At 45.4% G+C, this 20,034-nt stretch overlaps 1 protein-coding gene across 2 annotated transcripts; it reads right to left on the reverse strand.

The window, feature by feature from the left end:
• Nucleotides 1–2,542: 2,542 nt before the first annotated feature.
• Nucleotides 2,543–19,372, reverse strand: slc6a4a (solute carrier family 6 member 4a). 2 transcript variants are annotated; one of them, XM_079731836.1, is made up of 14 exons: nt 19,185–19,372; nt 16,139–16,595; nt 14,534–14,668; nt 12,667–12,889; nt 10,895–11,033; nt 10,301–10,435; nt 9,841–9,944; nt 9,379–9,506; nt 8,999–9,111; nt 8,007–8,138; nt 7,100–7,199; nt 6,319–6,419; nt 5,852–6,019; nt 2,543–4,819 (listed from the first exon to the last, which is right to left on the reverse strand). In XM_079731836.1, exons 2-14 carry the CDS (start codon nt 16,593–16,595, stop codon nt 4,745–4,747), a joined length of 2,010 nt encoding a protein of 669 aa, XP_079587962.1. In that variant the 5' UTR covers nt 19,185–19,372; the 3' UTR covers nt 2,543–4,744. The 2 variants fall into 2 exon arrangements, with proteins under 2 accessions (XP_079587962.1, XP_079587961.1); XM_079731835.1 differs by having other exon boundaries at nt 16,139–17,037.
• Between the last annotated feature and the right edge of the window lie 662 nt (nt 19,373–20,034).

The following is a 20,034-nucleotide window of genomic DNA, read 5'->3' on the forward strand; positions in this document are numbered from 1 at the left end:
ATAAAAGTGTTGGGTAACTACAGACCATTTACAAAAAACACATGAAAGGGTTGGCATTGTCAACTGAAAGCTCACAGTCAAGAATGCTGTACAAACACACACACGCAGACTCACTCTCACACGCGCACAGAAACATGTAGACCTCACACAAACATACATACATATACAAACACACACACACACACACACACACACACACACACAAACACACACGCACACACACACACACACACACAGACTCGCCTTGGTGATTCGAAATGAATAAATGAAAAAAAAGAGAGCATATATGCAAAGTGAGAGAAAGAGAGTAAATGAGGTGGAGGAGCTGATGTGAAGCCTGATAGTCAGGTGTGAGCCAGCCAGGCGGGCTGGCAAAGGGAGCAGAGCCTGAGACGACAGAGGTAAAGCAGAGGCGTAGGGATTCGCATGGCGCGTGCCACTGTTTTAATATAGATCCGGAGCGATAGGGCTGCCAGAAGAACACAGGATGTTTCCATCAGTCAAGAGTCAGCCGCTAGGAGGAAATTGCCACAATAAAACACACATACACACACACACACACACACACACACACACACACACACACACACACACACACACACACACACACACACACACAAACACACACACTCACACGTGTACACACACACACACACACACCCAATCACATGTACACACACACACACACACACACACACACACACACACACACACACACACACACACACACACAAACACACACACACACACACACACACATACACACAGAGATCTGCCTGACAGGGAATAGAGCAGATGAGCTCTTCCATGTGAACACACATTCCTCAGAAGGGCTGACTGTCTGAAATAGTACTTTAGAAAAGGATTTGTATATTTTACAACCATTCCATTTTATATAATGGTCTGTGTGTCAGCATAGTTCAAATAACTAGATAAGAGTATGATATATTGTAATTTTTAGGATTTAATATGCACTTAGTACATGCAGTAGTTTAGGTTTGGATTAATTAATGGTTTCAACTATATCGGAGATGGAGTTGGGTGACACTGGGAATATTTGCTATTCAGCTGAAAGACATTGTAGATCTTTGTGTGTATTTTTGGTTTTGTCCCTGCCAAATGATTAATCATTTGGCTGAAATTGTAGTCAGACTGTATCTGTACAAAACACACACACACACACACTTAGAAGACATCTATTCAAAAGCCTGTGAACTCAAGGGAGTGAATTAAGCTTCTTACTTTTCTCGTTTTAAATGTAATCTACTTGAGGACATTCACTATTCAACCTCTGTGTAATAAATAATCCAAGCTACCTCGCTCTTTTTGTAAAGATGAAAGTGCATATCGGAAAGCTGTATTGAAGTGACATGAACACCAAGCAGGTGTTACAGTAAGTGACCTTTCTAAGGCCACAACCAACAGTTTCCTCCAATGACCATTGCCTGATGTATCTTTAGAACGTTTTCAATCATTCAAATAGTACATGGGTAAGGTAGAGAGGTACGTACAATTAAAGGTGTTTTTTTGGTGGGTTGTGCACTTTCCAATTTTGTAATGCCAACATGAACCATCGCTCCATCCATTTTCTAAACCATGTCTCCATTATGGCGTGTGGTGGTGGCAAAAGGCTGAAAAGAGCATTCAACGAAAATATTGTCTCCCCAGGTAAAGTGTTCTAAGTGTTCTTCAGGCATTGGGACTGAGGCCTGGACGACACTCCTGTCACAACCTGAACAATTTATATAAGCAGTCTTTTTTCTTCCAGTCACTTCGGGTGTCTGGTTGGATAGGCACTATAAAGGTGTGATTATGTGCACTAGTACATGAGCAGCATTGACAGGTTTCCAAACATGTGTTTGTTGTGGACAAGACGTGACTAGCTACCACAGTAGTACAATAACAAATCCACCAATTGGGTTCAGATAAGACAGGCCATTCCACCCATCACACAAGGGTTTCCCTGGCTCCCAGGGGGATGATGGAGTCGGTAGAGGGAGTATCACTCCAGTTTACACAGCCCTTATCATAGATAACATACTCTGAACTGTCAATTGAAGTCCATCATACATGTACAAAAAAATACAGTCTGTGCTGTCACGGTCAAGAGCACCAAAAACCTTTAGCCGTGGCCCGACGGAAATCCCACCAACCCCCTGTTGCTGTTCCAGTTGGCTTGAGGATCGAACCAGCAGCAGTATTTCACTTGTAGAGTTGAATTTATACTAGGTTGTTTAGGCTTGGATTGGTAACACCAGAAGGTTTTGCATAATGGATACGCAAGTATTCAAAGGTATGTGTTTATTATAATCAGATTATTATTTCCTTACCTTGCCAATGATGTACATTGCCCCAGATGGTGAGTATGTCAATTTCAAATGAAAACACAACAATGAATAAGTTAGATATTTCATACATTTTTATTATTTGATATTTCATATATTTATCATTTGATATTTCATATATCGTTTTTCTATACAGGCTTTACGGTCATTACAATCTGTCACCAACATACATAGATTTTATAGAAGCTTACGTGAGGGAGAAAGAAAGAGACAGAGAAAGAGAGAGACACAGACAGAGAGAGAGAGAGAGATAGAGAGAGCGAGAGAGAGAGAGAGAGAGAGAGAGAGAGAGAGAGAGAGAGAGAGAGAGAGAGAGAGAGAGAGAGGCAGAGGGAATCATTTCCATCATTAGATATTTTGGCAGTTGACAAGACAAGAGGACGCAATGCACGCACCCGCACCCACACACACACACAAACACACACACACACACACACACACACACACACACACAAACACGTGTCCCGCACACATACACACTCACATCTTTGAACTGCATTCAGTCCCTTACACATCACCCATCAACAGCTGGACAGCTTTAGTTTTTTCTTTATAACTTGCACGCCTTGCCCAATTACAACTGTGCACACATGGACGGAAGCGTGCGTACAAACTCACAAACACACATACACACACACACAAACAGACTGACACTCAGGCATTGAGTGAGGAAGGAAACAAGGTAGATTAACGACACCGATACCAGACTTACGAGATATGAATGTGTACATGTACAGTACAGCCATCTTTTTTTTATCCTCCTGTTCCTACACACAGACATGCACACACACGAGGGCGGGATGATTCCAATTCTAAATTAAAAAAGATTGTATTTGATACAATGCATTCTTCTTTAAAACGGTTTTATAGAACACTTATAAAATACACACAGCTCCTTTCAAGTGTTGCGTATTGGACAAGCAAAGGAACTTGTGTGTCTGTGTTTCCGTAAAGCCCTATGTTTAGCATATTGTAGGACCTAAAGAATGCACAATGGAATTGAATTGGAGCATCAAAATGTAAGCGCATGTAGAATGTATTTTTTGCGCGCTTTACATTGCTAATGCATGACCAAAAGAGAAACACACACACACAAACACACGCACACAAGAACCCACATGATTTGGTTGAAAATGATAAGCAGTTATACGGATTGGATGACACTGATAGGTGTTAAAATGATTTATATTTGGTATCTATTGAGTATGAATGAGACAATGACAATTAAGTGGATGAAATAAAAAGGAAACAATCAGTGCCTTGTTACGTATGTATTTGCAGTTATGATACTTAAATAAATACACTTTATATTGCAACAATAGAATATCGCACACATGGTCTCATCTATGAGTCCTGTGTTTACTATTGGAAACTATAACAGTCAATCCTGTTTCTTTATATCAAACACACACACACACACACACACACACACACACAGTCAAGCAAACTGACTTATAGTGAGAGAACACCACAACTTTAATGTCAATGGTGCAAACATGGACAGACACACACACAGACACACAGACACACACATACGCATGATTGATAAAACGAGCAAGTTCACAGTGTCGGCAAACCTTTGTAAATTATATCTTGCTTGTCTACACACCTGGCAGGTGTACTGGTACATAGCAACAACATAATAATAATAGCTACATTACTGAGGCAACTGTATTTATAAATAACAGCATTAAAACACATCATGTATTTGGCTTTAGTAACAGATGTAAAAGGATACCTGAATCTTGCTACATATTCGATGCTTGACTTCAAATATAAACATTACAGTTCGACCGATGGCGGTAAGCTTATGCTATGAATGTCTTGCCTAAAAACTGATAAAGTTATAGTTTGTAATGGTATGCATTGCTTAGGAAAATAAAAGTCCATGGCGAAGACTACAATCAAAAAGTGACATTGTATTTAGTATAAATGTGCATCGTTTGTATTTTACTCAATATATCTTAAAAATGCATTAATATATTCCATCAGATACCTTGAAAATGATGGTGATCCTGTGATGAACAACACATGTATACATAAAAGAGGATTCAGAGTGATAGGGGTGCTTGGGTTGGATACAGAGAGAGAGCCCTACACTCCACACACACACTCACCATAGAAGGCAGCAACGGCCAATAGGGCCAGACAAAACCGGTCTTGCTTTGAACCAAAACAAACCAAACCAAACAACACTTGAGTGTGTTTTTTAGGCGACCTCCCTACCTCTGGTTGTACTACACTGGGACGTGAGACATACAAACAGAACAAAATATAATAGGCTATATTTGTAAGAGGCAGAGATGCTGTTAAGGCTCCTTTGTGCTGTAGTGGCACTGGATTTCCACAAGAGGGCACTCTGGGCGGCTACAGAGCCGACTTCCTTGGTCAGGCTGGTGTCACACGGCGTTGGTGACGATGTAGTCCCGGTGTCCTTCGCTGCTGGGCACCGGAGTGATGCTCTTCAATAGACGCTAGCGAGAGGGAGAGACAGAGAGAAAGAGAGAGGGAGAGAGAGACATAGAGAGCAGGAGAGAGAGAGAGAGAGAGAAAGAGAGAGAGAGAGAGAGAGAGAGAGAGATAAAGAGCCAATGACTCACCAGAACACTGTCTTTGATGACAGCATGTGGCGCGGCTTTTGTGTTTAGTGTTGACTGCGTGATCAACACACCAGGCGGAGATGCAGGGTCTACCACGCGCCTTTTACGCCTTTCTCTCCTCGGCTGGTAACATGAGTGGGCATTGTGTTTTTAATGTGTCGATGGAGAATAGACAGGTGCAAGGGAGACAGGCTCTGTATGTGTGTGTGAGTGTGTGTTTGTAGACTGTAAGAGGGCAATATTCTTCGACTAGCTATGTTCTACAGGTGATTGCGTTACGTGTGCAACAACTGTGTCATCATGTAATGCAGTTATGTGATGAAAAGTGTGTGTGTGTGTGTGTGTGTTAATATGTGGGTGCTTGCGTGTTTGTGAAAGTGTGCATGCATACGTTTGTATGCAGGTGTGGGTTCACATTTGTGTGTGTGTGTGTGTGTGTGTGTGTGTGAGTGAGCCCTTGCGATAGGTGGACATACTCCAGGCTGAGGGCCTTGCTCTGCTAATCTCTGGTCTGCACTTCCTCCACGCTGCTTTGATCCTCTTCTCACCTGTTTACAGCAAGAGGCTGCTAGGGGGGGGATGCAAGTCCTCTATATCAAGAGGCTGTGTGCCATATCAGTTAAAAACAAGCTGAAGTAGGGTGCCTGGTTAACCCCTTGGAGGTGGCCTTGGAGAGAGTGTGGGGTGAGGTAGAGACTATGTAATGCGGGATTTCTTGAGGTTGGACCTTTGAAGAGGAGTTTAGGTTTAAGATAAGCCATTTAGAAAACAGCAGTCGACTTCTAACGGAGAACAGGAATAAGAAAAGGAAAGATGAAACAAAGCAGAGGCTAGAAGAGAAGAAGCAAGAAGGGGAATGGAACGGTGGGAGGGTAGAACGGAGAGAAAAGAGATGTGAGGCTGTACCTGTTTGAAGGAGCCCTTGGCCCTCAACAAGTAGTACACCATGTAGGTGGGGACGCAGATGAAGGAGGAGACTCCGATGCAGTAGCCCAGCACGTTGGTCCACGCCGGGTACTGGTAGTCAAACAACCGCACCTCGGGCGGGAAGGCCAGGAAACTAATGATGATGAACTGGAAGGTGGGAGAGGACGAACACACAAGAGATGTTTTACACTCACAAACAATGGCTCGGTTGTCAGACTATCTTGCAAGGTTGAGAGTCTGAGGAAATTGCAGTCAATAATTATTGGATTGGGAGAAATGGTGGGAAAATGTACACAGACAGCACACCCTGAAATCAGTTCTGTGGCGTTTAAAGACCCCATCTAATGGAAGTCGGATTTCGTATATGTGGTGGTATTGAAGTATTCAACTATAGGTAACCAGCTGTGGACCATTCGGACCATCATTTTGCGGGTACTTTATCTCACCAGTAGAAAGCAGGGACAGATGGCCACCCAGCAAACTCTCCAGAACCAACCAGGGTAGATCCCTAGCATGAGCTGGACATCCCTACAGAAACGGTCGGTACCTGGAACACAAACACACACACGCATGCACGCACGCACGCACGCACGCACGCACGCACGCACGCACGCACGCACGCACGCACGCACGCACGCACGCACGCACGCACGCACGCACGCACGCACACACACACACACACACACACACACAGACTTCCTCACTACTATGTACACACACCTCTTCGTCGCGTGCTGTGAAACATGAGGAGGGATGGAGCTCTGTGGCTGTGATAATAAGTAAAGCAGCACAGAAGTGATGTATCTGTAGCCCCCGCTCTCAGGGACCTCCTCCACTCGTCCCCATTTCACACCCTATTCCTGCCTGCCTTTCCTAGTCAGTATTCTGCCATTTTCATCTTCATTCATACCTGTCATTGTAATCTACACAGTCGCTTTCACCCATGAACTTCAGTGGATTCATCAAGAGTTCATTCTAGTTAGAGGTGATATTAATTCACCCACACCACCATCATCATCATCATCATCATCATCATCAACATCATCGTCATAATTGTTTTTTTCACAAAAATCCTTTTCATAGTCATTATGATCATCAACCTCCTCCACCATCATGATCATCATGTTTGGTTTTGTCATCATCCTCATCCTCATCATTATAACCCCCCTCCTGATCATCATCATCATCATCACCAGGTGATAGAGAACCCTCCTGGCAGGTACCTACCGTAGAACCAGGAGACGGCGATGACTTCTAAGAGGACTACGGTGATGACGGCGGGGCCAGTGGCGTACTCCTCAAACAGCTTCACCACGTAGGCTCCACCCTAAAGGGGCCCCATTGGAGGAGAGAGGAGGGTTTAGTCAGGACATGTAGATTGCCGTATTTTCCTCCACCCTCTTAAACATGTTTGTATGCCACCATAAACTACCATCACTTTGGATGCCACCCGGGATAAAGAATCAAGCACCAATTAGAAAAGTCTCTTTTTTGGTTGAAAAGTTTGTTTAAGAATTGTTGTTTGGTATGGTGCACCAAAAGCCAGAGTTTTAATTTTTTATTTAACTTTTTTTGATCATATGTGCACATTACCAAGTTTGTAGTTTGAAATGGATCGATTTATTGCGCATAATTCCATGGTAAGTAAGTCCATTTTCAAAAATAAGATCATAACACAGTGGAATGAAACACCTTCAAAAACGACCAAACCGACCTTCAAAATACAAGTTAGCACAAGGCCAAACAAAGGCCAGTTTATAATCAATTCTTCAGCTGCTCTTAAAAGGATACAATAGAGGCCGCAGACGATATAATATATAGGTAAAGCGTTCCCCAATGTGTGTTTAGTCAAGCGCAAGAGTCAACTAGTATGTCCTGGTCAGAAGAACTAAGAGACCTACTGATGACATGATGACCACGACAGCCTGGTCAACTCTGAGGCTGCTCATCAGCAAACTGAACCCCAGCGTTTTAGTATCCCAATTTATCAAATGATTTTACAGATTATAATCTGTAAAATAAGGATGGTTTGTATATTGTATCAATGCATTTCATTTAGTGTTCTTAACTGTTAAAAGCATGTCACTCACAGTAAACATGGTCTACATGACACACTTACTAACTCACTACTTACATAGGTGAGGGTGGAGAGAGCTCCCAGGTAGCACACACACACCAGGCCGAAGACAAACAGCTCCCGTCTCTTGGCCAGCAGCTGGGGGAACTCATCTATCATGGCTGTGATCACTCCCTCTAAACCGGCAAACTGGATACCGCAGTCCAGGTAGCAGAACATCAAGAGGAGATGTAAACGGAAGGTCAGTGTGGTCCAGGAGAAACATCAAATGGAAAAAGAGATGGAGAGATGTTGGGGGAAAATGAGAGAGGTAGGGGAACAGTTTTTAAAGATTGTCTCATTGACATCTGACATGATTCCGATGTACGTGTTCGGAGTAAAGATGATCCTGAAAGGAAATGAGACACCTCTGTTCCTAATTTCCCAGACAGAGGAAACCGTGAAAGCAACAACAGGGAAAGCTAATACCGGTGGGGGAGGGGTGTTGGCCGTAAGCAACATTAAATCGACTTTCATATTGCGCGACATTGAACTCATATCCTCAGCGGCAAAAAGGGTTTTCCAGTGAATATCAATAGTGTGATAACAGCCAGGCGGAACCTCTCCAGATGGCTCCCACACACATACAAACACACACACACAGAAAAACTGAAACGAGATTCTATCGCATGTCTGAACAATATGTGGAGTCCTATCTCTTGTTTGTTGACGGTTGTCCGGCATAGAACAATACCAGAAGATAACACTTGACACTGTGTTGTTTCTGAGCACTGTAGAACTGGCACAGCCCCTAGCAAGGGTTTGCCTTCTACAGCAAAGCACACAAATACACACAAATACACAAAAATACACACCCTCTTTGTTTCCAGCTCGGTTCTAACAAGGCCAACGTAAGCGCTGGGAAGGAACTGTGTTCCATAACACGATCAGAAAAAGGTCAAATCACGACAGGATTGGGCAAAGAGCAGCGGGGGTTTGACTGTACACAGAGAGGGGTGGCCATCTCAGTGGGATGGGTGACTCGGGTCCGAGTTAGGAAGCGGGCTAACCGTGCTGTCTAGACCCAGCATGATCAGCATGAGGAAGAAGATGACAGCGAAGAAGGTGGAGGCGGGCATGTTGGCTATAGCCTCGGCGTAGATGATGAATAGCAGACTGGGACCTGGAGACAAGGGAGAGGGAGATAGAGAGAGATAGAGAGAGAGGGGGGGAGAGAGAGTGTGAGAGAGAGAGAGACACACAGAGAGAGAGAGAGAGAGATGTTGTTTTTCTGTTTCAAATTTAGACAACCCTTAGCCTTTGCTGAAAGGCCACTCTGCAGATCAGAGCTAGAACTCCAAACCGACGGTTTGAGGTTGGATTTTCCACTAACACTAGCTATGTTTAGTCTATAATGAGATATACATTTTTGTTGGTGTGTTTGTCCTACCCGCATCCTTGGCCACTGCGCTCACGTCCTGCTGTCTCATCTCGGCCATGTATCCCAGCACAGTGAAGATGACAAACCCAGACAGGAAACTGGTGAGGCAGTTCACAGAGCTGGTCAGCAATGCATCCCTGCATGGGGGTATAAGCGAGAAGGAGGGAGAGAGCCGATAAATACATTTTATGAAAAGACCAGAAACAAGCCTTCCCCTGTCATCCATTCACAGGCATACTATTATGAATTAATTTAGAAATGGCCCTTCTGCTTTGAAAGCCAGATTTAAGGATAAGGCCGCGTTGGGGTCAGATTGTGATGGGAATAAAGGTTGTGTAAAGGTTGAGAGTTTTTGGAAGATGAAGAACATGAAGGTATTGTGTATGTTTTGAGAGCCTTGCATTAAAGTGTGTTTGTGACAAATAGGTGGAACGTAAGAATCTAAGGAAAGATGGTCTGTTGCGGACTCACTTGTAGCAGTTATTGTGGAATGGGTTGTAGCTGGCGAAGGCCAGGAGCACGCCGAAACCAGGACCCAGGGAGAAGAAGATCTGGGCAGCTGCATCAACCCACACCTTGGAGTTGGACAAACCCAGAGAGAGGAGTCAGACATGCAGAGATTTTAGGATTAGCCAAGAGAGAGGAGTCAGACATGGGGAGATTTTAGGATTAGCCAAGAGAGAGGAGTCAGACATGGGGAGACGTTACGATGAACCCAGAGAGAGGAGTCAGACATGGGGAGACATTAGGATGTACCCAGAGAGAGCAGTGCTACGTCCCTTGCTAGGGGAAGGTGAGGCAACATAAAACCAGATATTTTTGGTAAAGTAAAGTTATTTATTGACACGGAATTTGGCTAAATCATCAATAAGCGGAAAAATAAGGGAAATACTAAATAATAAGAGTGGTAAATATGTCATTTCTGACTCACTGTAGTGCTGAGCAGTTTCTGCCAATCAGGCTGCAGATAGAAGACCACGCCCCTCCAGGCCCCTGGCAAGGTGCACCCACGGACGAGCAGCACCAGGAGGACCAGGTAGGGGAAGGTGGCCGTCACCCACACCACCTGACACACACACAGGAAGAGGTGGACCAGGTTCAGGGACACCCATAGAGACACAGGGTCTCCCAGCCCAGGAAGGAAGCAACACCTGTGGGACCAGAAGCATCACTGAAGAGGTTTGGATGGGGCTGTATACTAGCCAAACCAGAGAGAGGAAAGGGTTGATTTACATCACATGCAATGAAGAAAGAAGATATGGAGCAGAAATTAAGATATGGAGCATTGTATCTCTGGGGCAACTCGTTGCCCCAGAGATACAATGGTTTAAGATACAATGGAACTTCACTTCAAGCAAATCCAAAAGCATATGCTCAGCTCCTCAAAGTATCTCAGCTCACGTCTGCTCCGTTGCCATTGTAAGTGCAACTGGGGTTAAACCAACAGGAAAATGAAACAGTCCCTTCCCCCGCCGCCCAACCCCACCCGACGCCGCCTGCCGGTGTTTCTCTGCCCCCACGCTACCTTGCCCGAGGTCTTGACTCCCTTCCAGATGCTGAAGTAGACAATGGTGAAGATGAAGAGTAGGCAGAGGGCCAGCTGCCAGCTGACGGAGCCCAGCTGGTGGAGGCCGGGGGACAGGTGGACCTGCAGCACCTGACGCCTGGCGGGGGAGACGGATGGGTGGTAGAGGTGTAAGGGGGGGGAGATAGCGGTGGGACGTGGAGGAAGCGGTGGTGGAGAGGATGGTGGTGGTGGAGATAGTCGTGGTGTAGGGTGGGGATAGTGATGGTGTAGGGGTTGAAGATAGCGGAGGTGGTAGTGGTGGTGTTGGTGGAGATAGTCGTGGTGAAGGGGATGGAGATAGTGGTGGTGTAGAGGGTGGGGATAGTGATGGTGTAGAGGGTGGAGATAGTGATGGTGTAGAGGGTGGGGATAGTGATGGTGTAGAGGGTGGGGATAGTGATGGTGTAGAGGGTGGAGATAGTGATGGTGTAGAGGGTGGGGATAGTGATGGTGTAGAGGGTGGAGATAGTGATGGTGTAGAGGGTGGGGATAGTGATGGTGTAGAGGGTGGGGATAGTGATGGTGTAGAGGGTGGGGATAGTGATGGTGTAGAGGGTGGGGATAGTGATGGTGTAGAGGGTGGGGATAGTGATGGTGTAGAGGGTGGGGATAGTGATGGTGTAGGGGTTGAAGATAGTTGAGGTGGTGGTGGAGGTAGTGGTGATGGAGATAGCGGTAGTTGTGGAGTTAGTAGGGATGTATGGGGGACATAGTGGTGGTGGAGGAGGTGGTAGTGATGGAGATAGCGGTAGTTGTGGAGTTAGTAGGGATGTATGGGGGGACATAGTGGTGGTGGAGGAGGTGGTAGTGATGGTGGAGGTGGTGGTGGTGGAGGAGGAGGTGGTGGTGGAGGAGGTAGTGATGGTGGAGGAGGTAGTGATGGTGGAGGTAGTGATGGTGGAGGAGGTAGTGGTGGAGGAGGAGGAGGTAGTGATGGTGGAGGTAGTGGTGGAGGAGGTGGTGTTGGTGGAGGGACACATACATTGTAAAAACGGACAAACGCAGACACAGGCCCACACACATTTATCTAATGCATTGTTCATAAGCCATTATCCAGGGTCAGAGTGGCGACAAAGCTTGGAAAAACAAGACACTTATTTTGATTTGAGGTCATATTGGCCACAGCACACATAATCTGAACCATAAAGAAAGACATGATTTATGTAAAAAAGCAGGAAGTATGGCGCCAGACAGGGTTTGAGGAATGTGTTATTTCAATACCTATATCACCCCAAGGTTAAGTTTAAATCACTGGGTAGCATGAAAATAGGCAGTGTCGAGTGAGCCCTGATAAGGCAGAGACATAAGTCATAAAGGGAGCCGGACAGACTTCCCGAGATATAGCATGAAAAGATTAGCCTACAGCCATCCTGTAAAGGTTCTGATATAAAGCTTTGAATCCTCCGGACCCGCCTCCTTCTTATGTTAGTCATTTTCTGTCAGTCATGCTTCAAGAGTAATTCCAAAAGGGATTTTTATGCCTCCATTGTTCTCCCTTTCTTGAAGAGAAACCTTGAATCTTTAGAAACTATTCAAAACTCAATCCAATCTAGAAAAAATTGACCTGCTTGGGGAAATCAAAAGTCGAACTTAGAACAAAGAAGTTGGTGAGGTTGCCAAAGAGTCTAGAAGGTCTACAGACCCGACCGATTTGACCGCCGGTGGAAAGAAGCCTAGTCAGACCCTCATCCCTCCCCTGCCGCTCCCACGTCGGACTTGCATGCACTTACGTATAGAACTCCTCGGCGGGGGAGGTGGAGGAGTTGGACCAGCTGACGTTGCGGTCCGTGTAGGTGTAGACTTTGCAGTTGGCCGTGTTCCAGCTGTTGGAACAGGAGGCCCACGGCAGGGTGGGCCGGAAGCAGGAGAGCAGGTAGTACAGGGACCATGCCATGATGGTGTTGTAGTAGAAGGCGATGTAGAGCGCTATGATGCAGATGGCGAAGCCGATCCCTGGGGTTAGAAGGAGGATATGGGATATGGGTTTAGGGTACTGGGTTTGATTCCCCCATGTGTGAGCAATATGTCTTACCGCTGCCTGCTCCTTCATCTGAATTGACTGGGAGTCGCTTTTGATATAGTGTTTGTTAAAGACTAAAAACAGTGATGAACTGATTGATCCGCCACCATTCGTTACCGACCGATATACGCCCTAAACACGTGATCGTGATTGGCCGAACAGTTCTTCCTATCACGATTTAGTAAATACTTATTTAGTAAATAGTAAAAGGAACTTGTGAAGCCGCATGGCTTGTCTGACAGAGCTACTGCTACCAGCCAGCCAGATGAAAGAACTAGAACAGTACGTTCTACGCAGTACACTCTTCAGCATAATCTGTGTGATTCAAAGAAGGTGCTGGATAGGAAGTGTTTGACATCACTCAATCACTCTCGTCTCTCACTTGCCCTCAAGAGAGATCTGTGGTGGATGTTCAAAGCTAATTCAAGTTCCCATTTGGGCAAATAGGTGACATTTCCAAACAACATATTTTTTACATCCGATCAAATTTCTGAGCAGCTGGCATTTGGCAAGGAAATGTGACAATTTCCATAACAGAGAGTGCCGTCATCCAACTGCTCCTAGCAGAAGATTGGGGAGGATCTCTAAGAAGCCATCGGTGGTCGAGGTCAGAGAGGTTAAAATAGCTGTCCCTCAGACTCCTCCTCATCCTCTCCAGTCCTCTGCTTCCTGTCAGTCCATCATGATCATCACATCTCCTGTGAATTTGTTATTTTAAATATTAAACTATGGTATCTATCGATCATCCTGGAAAAGGATCTCTATCTTAATTTGCCAGGAATATCTTTACCTTCACTCTGCCTCGACTCAATTTTGGCATTATCATTTTTTTTTAATACTTTTAATTTCCTCTCCTCACTCCTCCCCTCCTGTTTTCTCTTCTCCTCCACTTCTCTCCCCTCCCTCTCTTCCTCTCCTCCCATCTCTTCAATCTTCTCCTTTATTCTCCCCTCCTTCTCTACTCCTACAACCACTCCCTCTCCCCTTTCCTCCCCTCCCTCCTTTCCCCTTCCCTCTAATCTCTCCTTCCCTCTCCTCTCCCTTTCCCTTTCCCTCTCCTCTCCCTTTCCCTTTCTCTCTCCTCTCCCTTTCCCTCTCCTCTCCCCTTCCCTCCTCTTCCTTCCCCTCTGCCCAAGGGTGGTTCTAGGGGGGGGCCAGCAGGGGCCAGTGCCCCCATCAAACTGAGCTCGTACCCCCCAGCGGCCGCCCCTCCAAACTTATTTTCATTTTTTTTTACCTCCGTCCGGACGGGGGGTCAAATGCTCGCGATGGTGTGGCACTGACGCACAAGGTGGAACTTATAGGATTTATAATATATCATACTGACTTTATTGCTGTATAATATTGACAATTGCTCTAACTGAAGGAAACACTTAATACTATGCTACAAATAAATGCTGTAACGGGAAATAGCCAATTATTGTATTTTGTGTTTTTGAATGCCGTTACTTAGTACTAAACTAAATATTCTGCGTCCCGGGTTTAATGTGCCCCTCCAACAAAACAACTGGCCCCAGTCTGGCCCCCCCATGAAATTTGGTCTAGAACCGGCCCTGCCTCTGCCCTCCCCTCCTCACCTTTGAAAATGGGGCAGATGTGCTTCCAGATGGAGATGCAGCCGCTGCGGTGGAACTGACCCAGGGCCAGCTCCATGTAGAAGAGGGGCACCCCCCCGAACACTGCCATCAGCATGTAGGGCAGAAGGAAGGCACCTGGGAGAGGTGGGGAAAGGGGTGGGGAGAAAATGATGATAAGTCAAGCTGTGATAAAGAGGGGGAGGTGTTGATGGGAGAAGAGTGCAATAGTGTACAGTGTGTTGAGGATGTGGAAAAAAGAGAAGTGCAAAGTCTATCACACTCAATCAAACAGAGAAACACAAGAGTAATTCACCTTCCATCTGCACTCTCTGTGGACACATCAACAAGTGGTGCAGTTGTAAATTTGAGCTCTCTGTAAAGTAGATTAACTATAGAGTGCCGACACATGTCTAGCTATGAGTGTGAAAAGGTACACAGTGCCTTTGTGGGTGAGTTACTTATTTTCGCGGTTGACTTTCGCGCCAACATTGTATTATTTCTTTATGATGTATTACTCTGTGCAGCTTTGCACTCTTAAGGGCTGTGTAAATGGTGGAACTACCGACTTTGGCAAACCATATTTTGGCATTGCATTTTACACAAAAGAAGAAAATATTTATATTAAATGAAAGATTAACTTTAGACGTAGACCATCGTTTTATATTTTTACCCTACTATTCTTTGTCATGTTATCCTCCTCGATTCTTCATTGTCATCAATGTGCATTTTGCGTTGAGGTTCAGGAGCGTGTAAGAAAGAATGCAGTGTGTACGTGATTGTAAACATGTGTGTATGTGCGCTTGCCTGCGCACGTGCACATATTAGTGTGAACGTGCGTGTGAACACTTGCGTGAAAACGTGTGTGAAAACGTGCTTGTGAATAAGTGTGCGTGAATAAGTGTGTGTGAATACGTGTGTGTTTGAATAATTGTCTGTGAGTACGTGTGTGTGAACACGTGCGTGCGAAGACGAGTATGTTTGTGTACGCAGCCCCCCTCGCAGGCGAGCATGCCCGGCGCTCTCGTCTGCGTGCCTCTTTGTGACATGAAAGCAGAGATAAGGCTTGATTGAGCAGCTGCCTGGGAGACAGGTTATTAAGCAAGGAGAAAAAGACTGAAGGCGTTCTCATAAAACCCACAATTAATACTGTTGCCTCTATCAAGTGTCCCCCGGTCCCCATCTCTGCCTCGCCTCCCGAGGCACACTCACACGCCCGCAACACAGGAAATTGCAAAGATTTTATTATTGCAAATTCAATAAAAGTGAAACGGGGGGGGGGGGGGGGGGCCTGTGTGCCGACAGGTGAGAACAGTGCAGCAGCAGCAGGGTGCAGACAGAAGAAGGGAACGCAACATGGATGTTTCATGATCATACGGATGCATTGGTTTTGTCCATGAACGGTAAAATCCTTGACCTTTCTTTGGTGGGCCGCAGGAAATGTTCATTGTTTTAAACTCACTCAAGAATAAGAAAAGTTTTTTTTTAAAAAACACCAGTTTGGTTGATTCTGAAAGCCCAGCCCGCAGCACACCTGCTCCCACTGATAACGTGTGTATGTGCTCCGTTAATCCCATCCATCTAAAGGCGGTTCTCCCAGCCACTCACCTCCTCCGTTCTGGTAACAGATGTAGGGGAAGCGCCACACGTTGCCCAGGTCCACAGCGTAGCCGATCACCGACAGCAGGAAGTCCATCTTCTTGCTCCATGTCTCCCGGGGTCTCTCCAGGCTCATCTGTTGCACCACCAGAGTCCTGAGACCCCCGGCGGGACCGGCGCCCCCACCGCCGGAGCCAGAGGCCGTGTCCTGGGAGCCTGCCCCGGGGGTCCCAGTGGTCTCAGTGGGGCTCTGGGGGGCGGTGGAGGGGAGGCCGTTGGACACCCGCTGGCCGGCCACGAAGCTCAGAGGCTTGGGTCCTTTCTCCGCCAGGCCGTCGGCCAGCATCAGCCGCCCTTTCTCCTGCTGGCTCCCCTCCTCCTCGCCCACCTCCTCCTTCTTCTTGTCCTCCTCCTTCTCCGCCCTCTTGTCGTTCTCTTCCTCGTCCTTCTCGCTCCCTCTGTTCATCTTCATGGGCGACATCATCATCTTGGTCACTTTAGTCTCCATAAGGATGTTCTAGGTGTAGGTGGCAGGTGGGGGTGGGGTTAATCTGGTGGTTAAGGGCACTGGGAGGTGTTCAGCAGTGAAGGAGAAGGGTATGTGCTGAGGCCGTCTGCTTTGGTGCCCATCAGGGGATCAGAGAGAGAATGGAAGGGAGGAGGAGAGCTCTGGAAGGTGGCCGATCTCAGGCTCTGCACTGGGCTAGAAGCAACGCTACAGAGGGTGTAACAGAGACGCTAGGCGGTTGAATGCGTGACGGCGTGGAGACGGTCAGATGACAGAACCTTGTCCACACGAGACAGTCCAGAGCAGCCTTGCGGCGCACGTTGACCAGCAGAAACGCTAGTAGGATAGAGGCTCTTGGAGGCTCTCCACAACCTGCTCCCCTCAAAAACACGAGGAACAACTGAGACGTAAAGGGGCAGAGCAATAAAACACAGTGGTCAGGATCACATATAAGATCACACCCCAGGCTTTACTTCTTTCGGTCCACTCTAAATATTTGTTCAAGCTTACATGTACTTTTTTTTACAAAGGCCATGAAAAGCCAGGATACAAGAGTTGACAGCATGGTGATATATTAGCACTAGGTTAGGTATTTGCTTGTGACATATATGAGGGCAATTTGCCCTCCCGTTTGAGGCTAGCTTGCTCAGCATGTCGGCTTGATTGGCGTTTAAACTGCCAGGGTAAGAGTTCGATTCCTGTAGCTCCTATATTCTGAAATGTATGCTCTAACAGTGCTGTAAGAGGCATAACCACTAAATGGCATACATATTATATAATATATATATATTATCATATATTGCATCCTGAAAGGAGACGGTATTGAATATAAAATATGTAATATTGTAAATGCATATTCAAAAAAATATTAGAATGATAAGTATTATTGAAACTGGAAAACAAAAAATTGTTCATCATTTAACGTTGTTCTTAGTTTGTTAAATTTTACTTAAATTGATTATAAACTATTCTCTTCTCCATACCAAGACATAGGAGTGGAATCACTTCCATTCACTTCTAATCACCAATTTGTCATACAAAGACTAAGCTTTTTAAATGACTCCTAGCTGTTTGTACTGAATGTTTCAGTCTCATAACCATAATACAAATATATCCTAAAATATGGAATTATTAAAAACAATATTACACAGTTACTAAAATACATGTTAAAGTGTATAAAACCCTTATATATCTATTCTGATAAATGGACAAAATCAGTGTGAGCACCCAGCTTCAAAGTACTTCAACAGAAAAGCCAGACACATGTGTATCACGTAACACATCGGTTATATGACACATTTGTAATGTTACCAATGTAAGCAATTATTATTCATTGTTCTCCAATCCTTAAAAAATTAATCCCACTGATTATTCTAAAGAAAACGTCCAAATGCTCGCCAAAAAGAAATAACAAAAGGATCTGACGGTGGTCTACCTTGTTTAAGTATGTGTGGTTCATATGAGTAATATAATGCCAGAGTGTAGGGAGGGTCCTAATTAAAAATGATTGTCCAGAACTTGTGCCTGACATTGCCGCGGTTACACAGAGCACACATCCATCACACAAAATCGCCCTGTCCTACGAGGCCGTTCTCAGCACGGCCCATCCAGCAGAAACAAACCAGTGCCACACAGCCTTCACTTACACAACATTAACCTAATGGCTAATTCTCCTTCCGACTGCGAGGCAATTACAATGTATCTCTCTTTTAAATGTCGGCTGTCCTCGTGTTCTTCTTATTTGAGATGGATGCCTTTGGATAGAAGTTTTTTTCTTGCATAATGTATAATGTAATTTAAACTGCTTCCTAAAAAGTGAACTCCACCTGGCTACAACCAAATGTCCTCTTTTACCTTATTTTAAAGACGTGACTTTTTTATTGCGGGAAAGTGGTGAAGATATCTCACGGATATCACGGAAACAAGATAATGAAGCAGCGGGGAGAGAAAAATGATCCCTGTACACATGCTACAGATCTGTCACAACAGACGATGGAAGACAAACACATTGATGCAGCGGGGAAATACTATCGTACGTGACGCATGCTCAACTGTGGTTACTCATAGTAACACTTGAAAACACACAGAAATACAAACACAGGAATATACACACACCTAAATTAAGATAGTGTTATTTAACAAGAAAACCCCTATGGATGAAAAAAAATTAAAAGTTGGACTGAAGTGGTAAATCTAATATTGGTAATATTGTTGTGTCTGGTAATGCTCACGGTCGTTCTGATATCGGCTACTATAAAAAGCTTAGACAAGGAGACCAAGTATATAAAGATATTCCCAGACTTACTGCTGAGATAACAATGGAAAGTAAAACAAAAAGGGGAAACTGAGATAAACACATCTAAACGCAGGAAGCGAGTATCCCTAATGTCTGTAACGACGAGGCACGCCTATGGTTGCCTTGAAGATCCAGCAACACAAGACTCAACTACTGAATGACACCAAAAAAAAATTAAGCACTATCGCATGATTTCCCTTCGTCCAAAAACACACACATACACGCAAAGAGAAAGGCGCCTGATCGGTTACCTGAGATGAGAGCGGTGGGGAAGGCAGGTAGCCGTCAGATGTGCTGGGCTGCCCCTACGGCCGCGGCTCCAACAACACACAGCCGGCCAGCAGGTCCTACCACAAAGTTGAAGGATCCTGAAACAACTTGCTGGAGGAACAGTATGCGCCACCACATCAGGACACTGTGTTTGCCCAAGCAGCTACTAAACCTCTCTCTCATCTTTCTCTCTCTCACTCTCACACTCTCTCTCTCTCCTTCCCTCTCTCTCACACTCTCTCTCTCGCTCTCTCTCTATCTCCCTCCCTTTCTGTCACACAAAGACATGCATGCCCCTTGATGCGGTGTGCGTGCGCACACACACACAAACACACACACACGTTCACATACACACATATGAATGCACGCACACAAACATGCACAATCAAACAATCACATATGCAAGTATACTGTGCACACACATTTTGAACACTGCCAGTATTTTAGCCCTGCCAGAGTACCTCTCTCTCTCTCTCTCTCTCTCTCTCTCTCTCTCTCTCTCTCTCTCTCTCTCTCTGCTATCTTTCATCCTTGCTTGTCCATTCTTCTTGGGGACTGTCATTTCTCACAATGCTCTTTATCTCTCCTTCAATCTGGTTTTCCCCCTCCTGCTTTCCTCCACTTCTCTGACTCTCATTTATCCTCTGTCACGTCGGCTCGTCATCCAGGCCAGGGATCATTATTTCAGCTTCTGACACTTTGCCAGTTACTGTTGCCATTTTAATAAATAAAACATACACAAATAAGTGTATACAAGTATGCAAATAAAGTGATTGGTGGATATTAAAAGTCAAATAAACTGGACAAGGGAAGTGAGTTAAAACATGACAT

Source organism: Pollachius pollachius, assembly GCF_949987615.1.
Source record: "Pollachius pollachius genome assembly, chromosome: 3".
NCBI classification, from domain to species: domain Eukaryota; kingdom Metazoa; phylum Chordata; class Actinopteri; order Gadiformes; family Gadidae; genus Pollachius; species Pollachius pollachius.

Bases quoted from the DNA above. Each gene is read 5' to 3' on its own strand.
- slc6a4a (XM_079731835.1), bottom strand. From the start codon at position 16,637: ATGGAGACTAAAGTGACCAAGATGATGATGTCGCCCATGAAGATGAAC. The intron at 9,945-10,300 runs GTGAGTCAGAAA...TCCAACTCCAAG, and splicing joins AGAAACTGCTCAGCACTACA to GTGTGGGTTGATGCAGCTGC. The intron at 7,200-8,006 runs GTAAGTAGTGAG...GGGCCCCTTTAG, and splicing joins CTCTCTCCACCCTCACCTAT to GGTGGAGCCTACGTGGTGAA.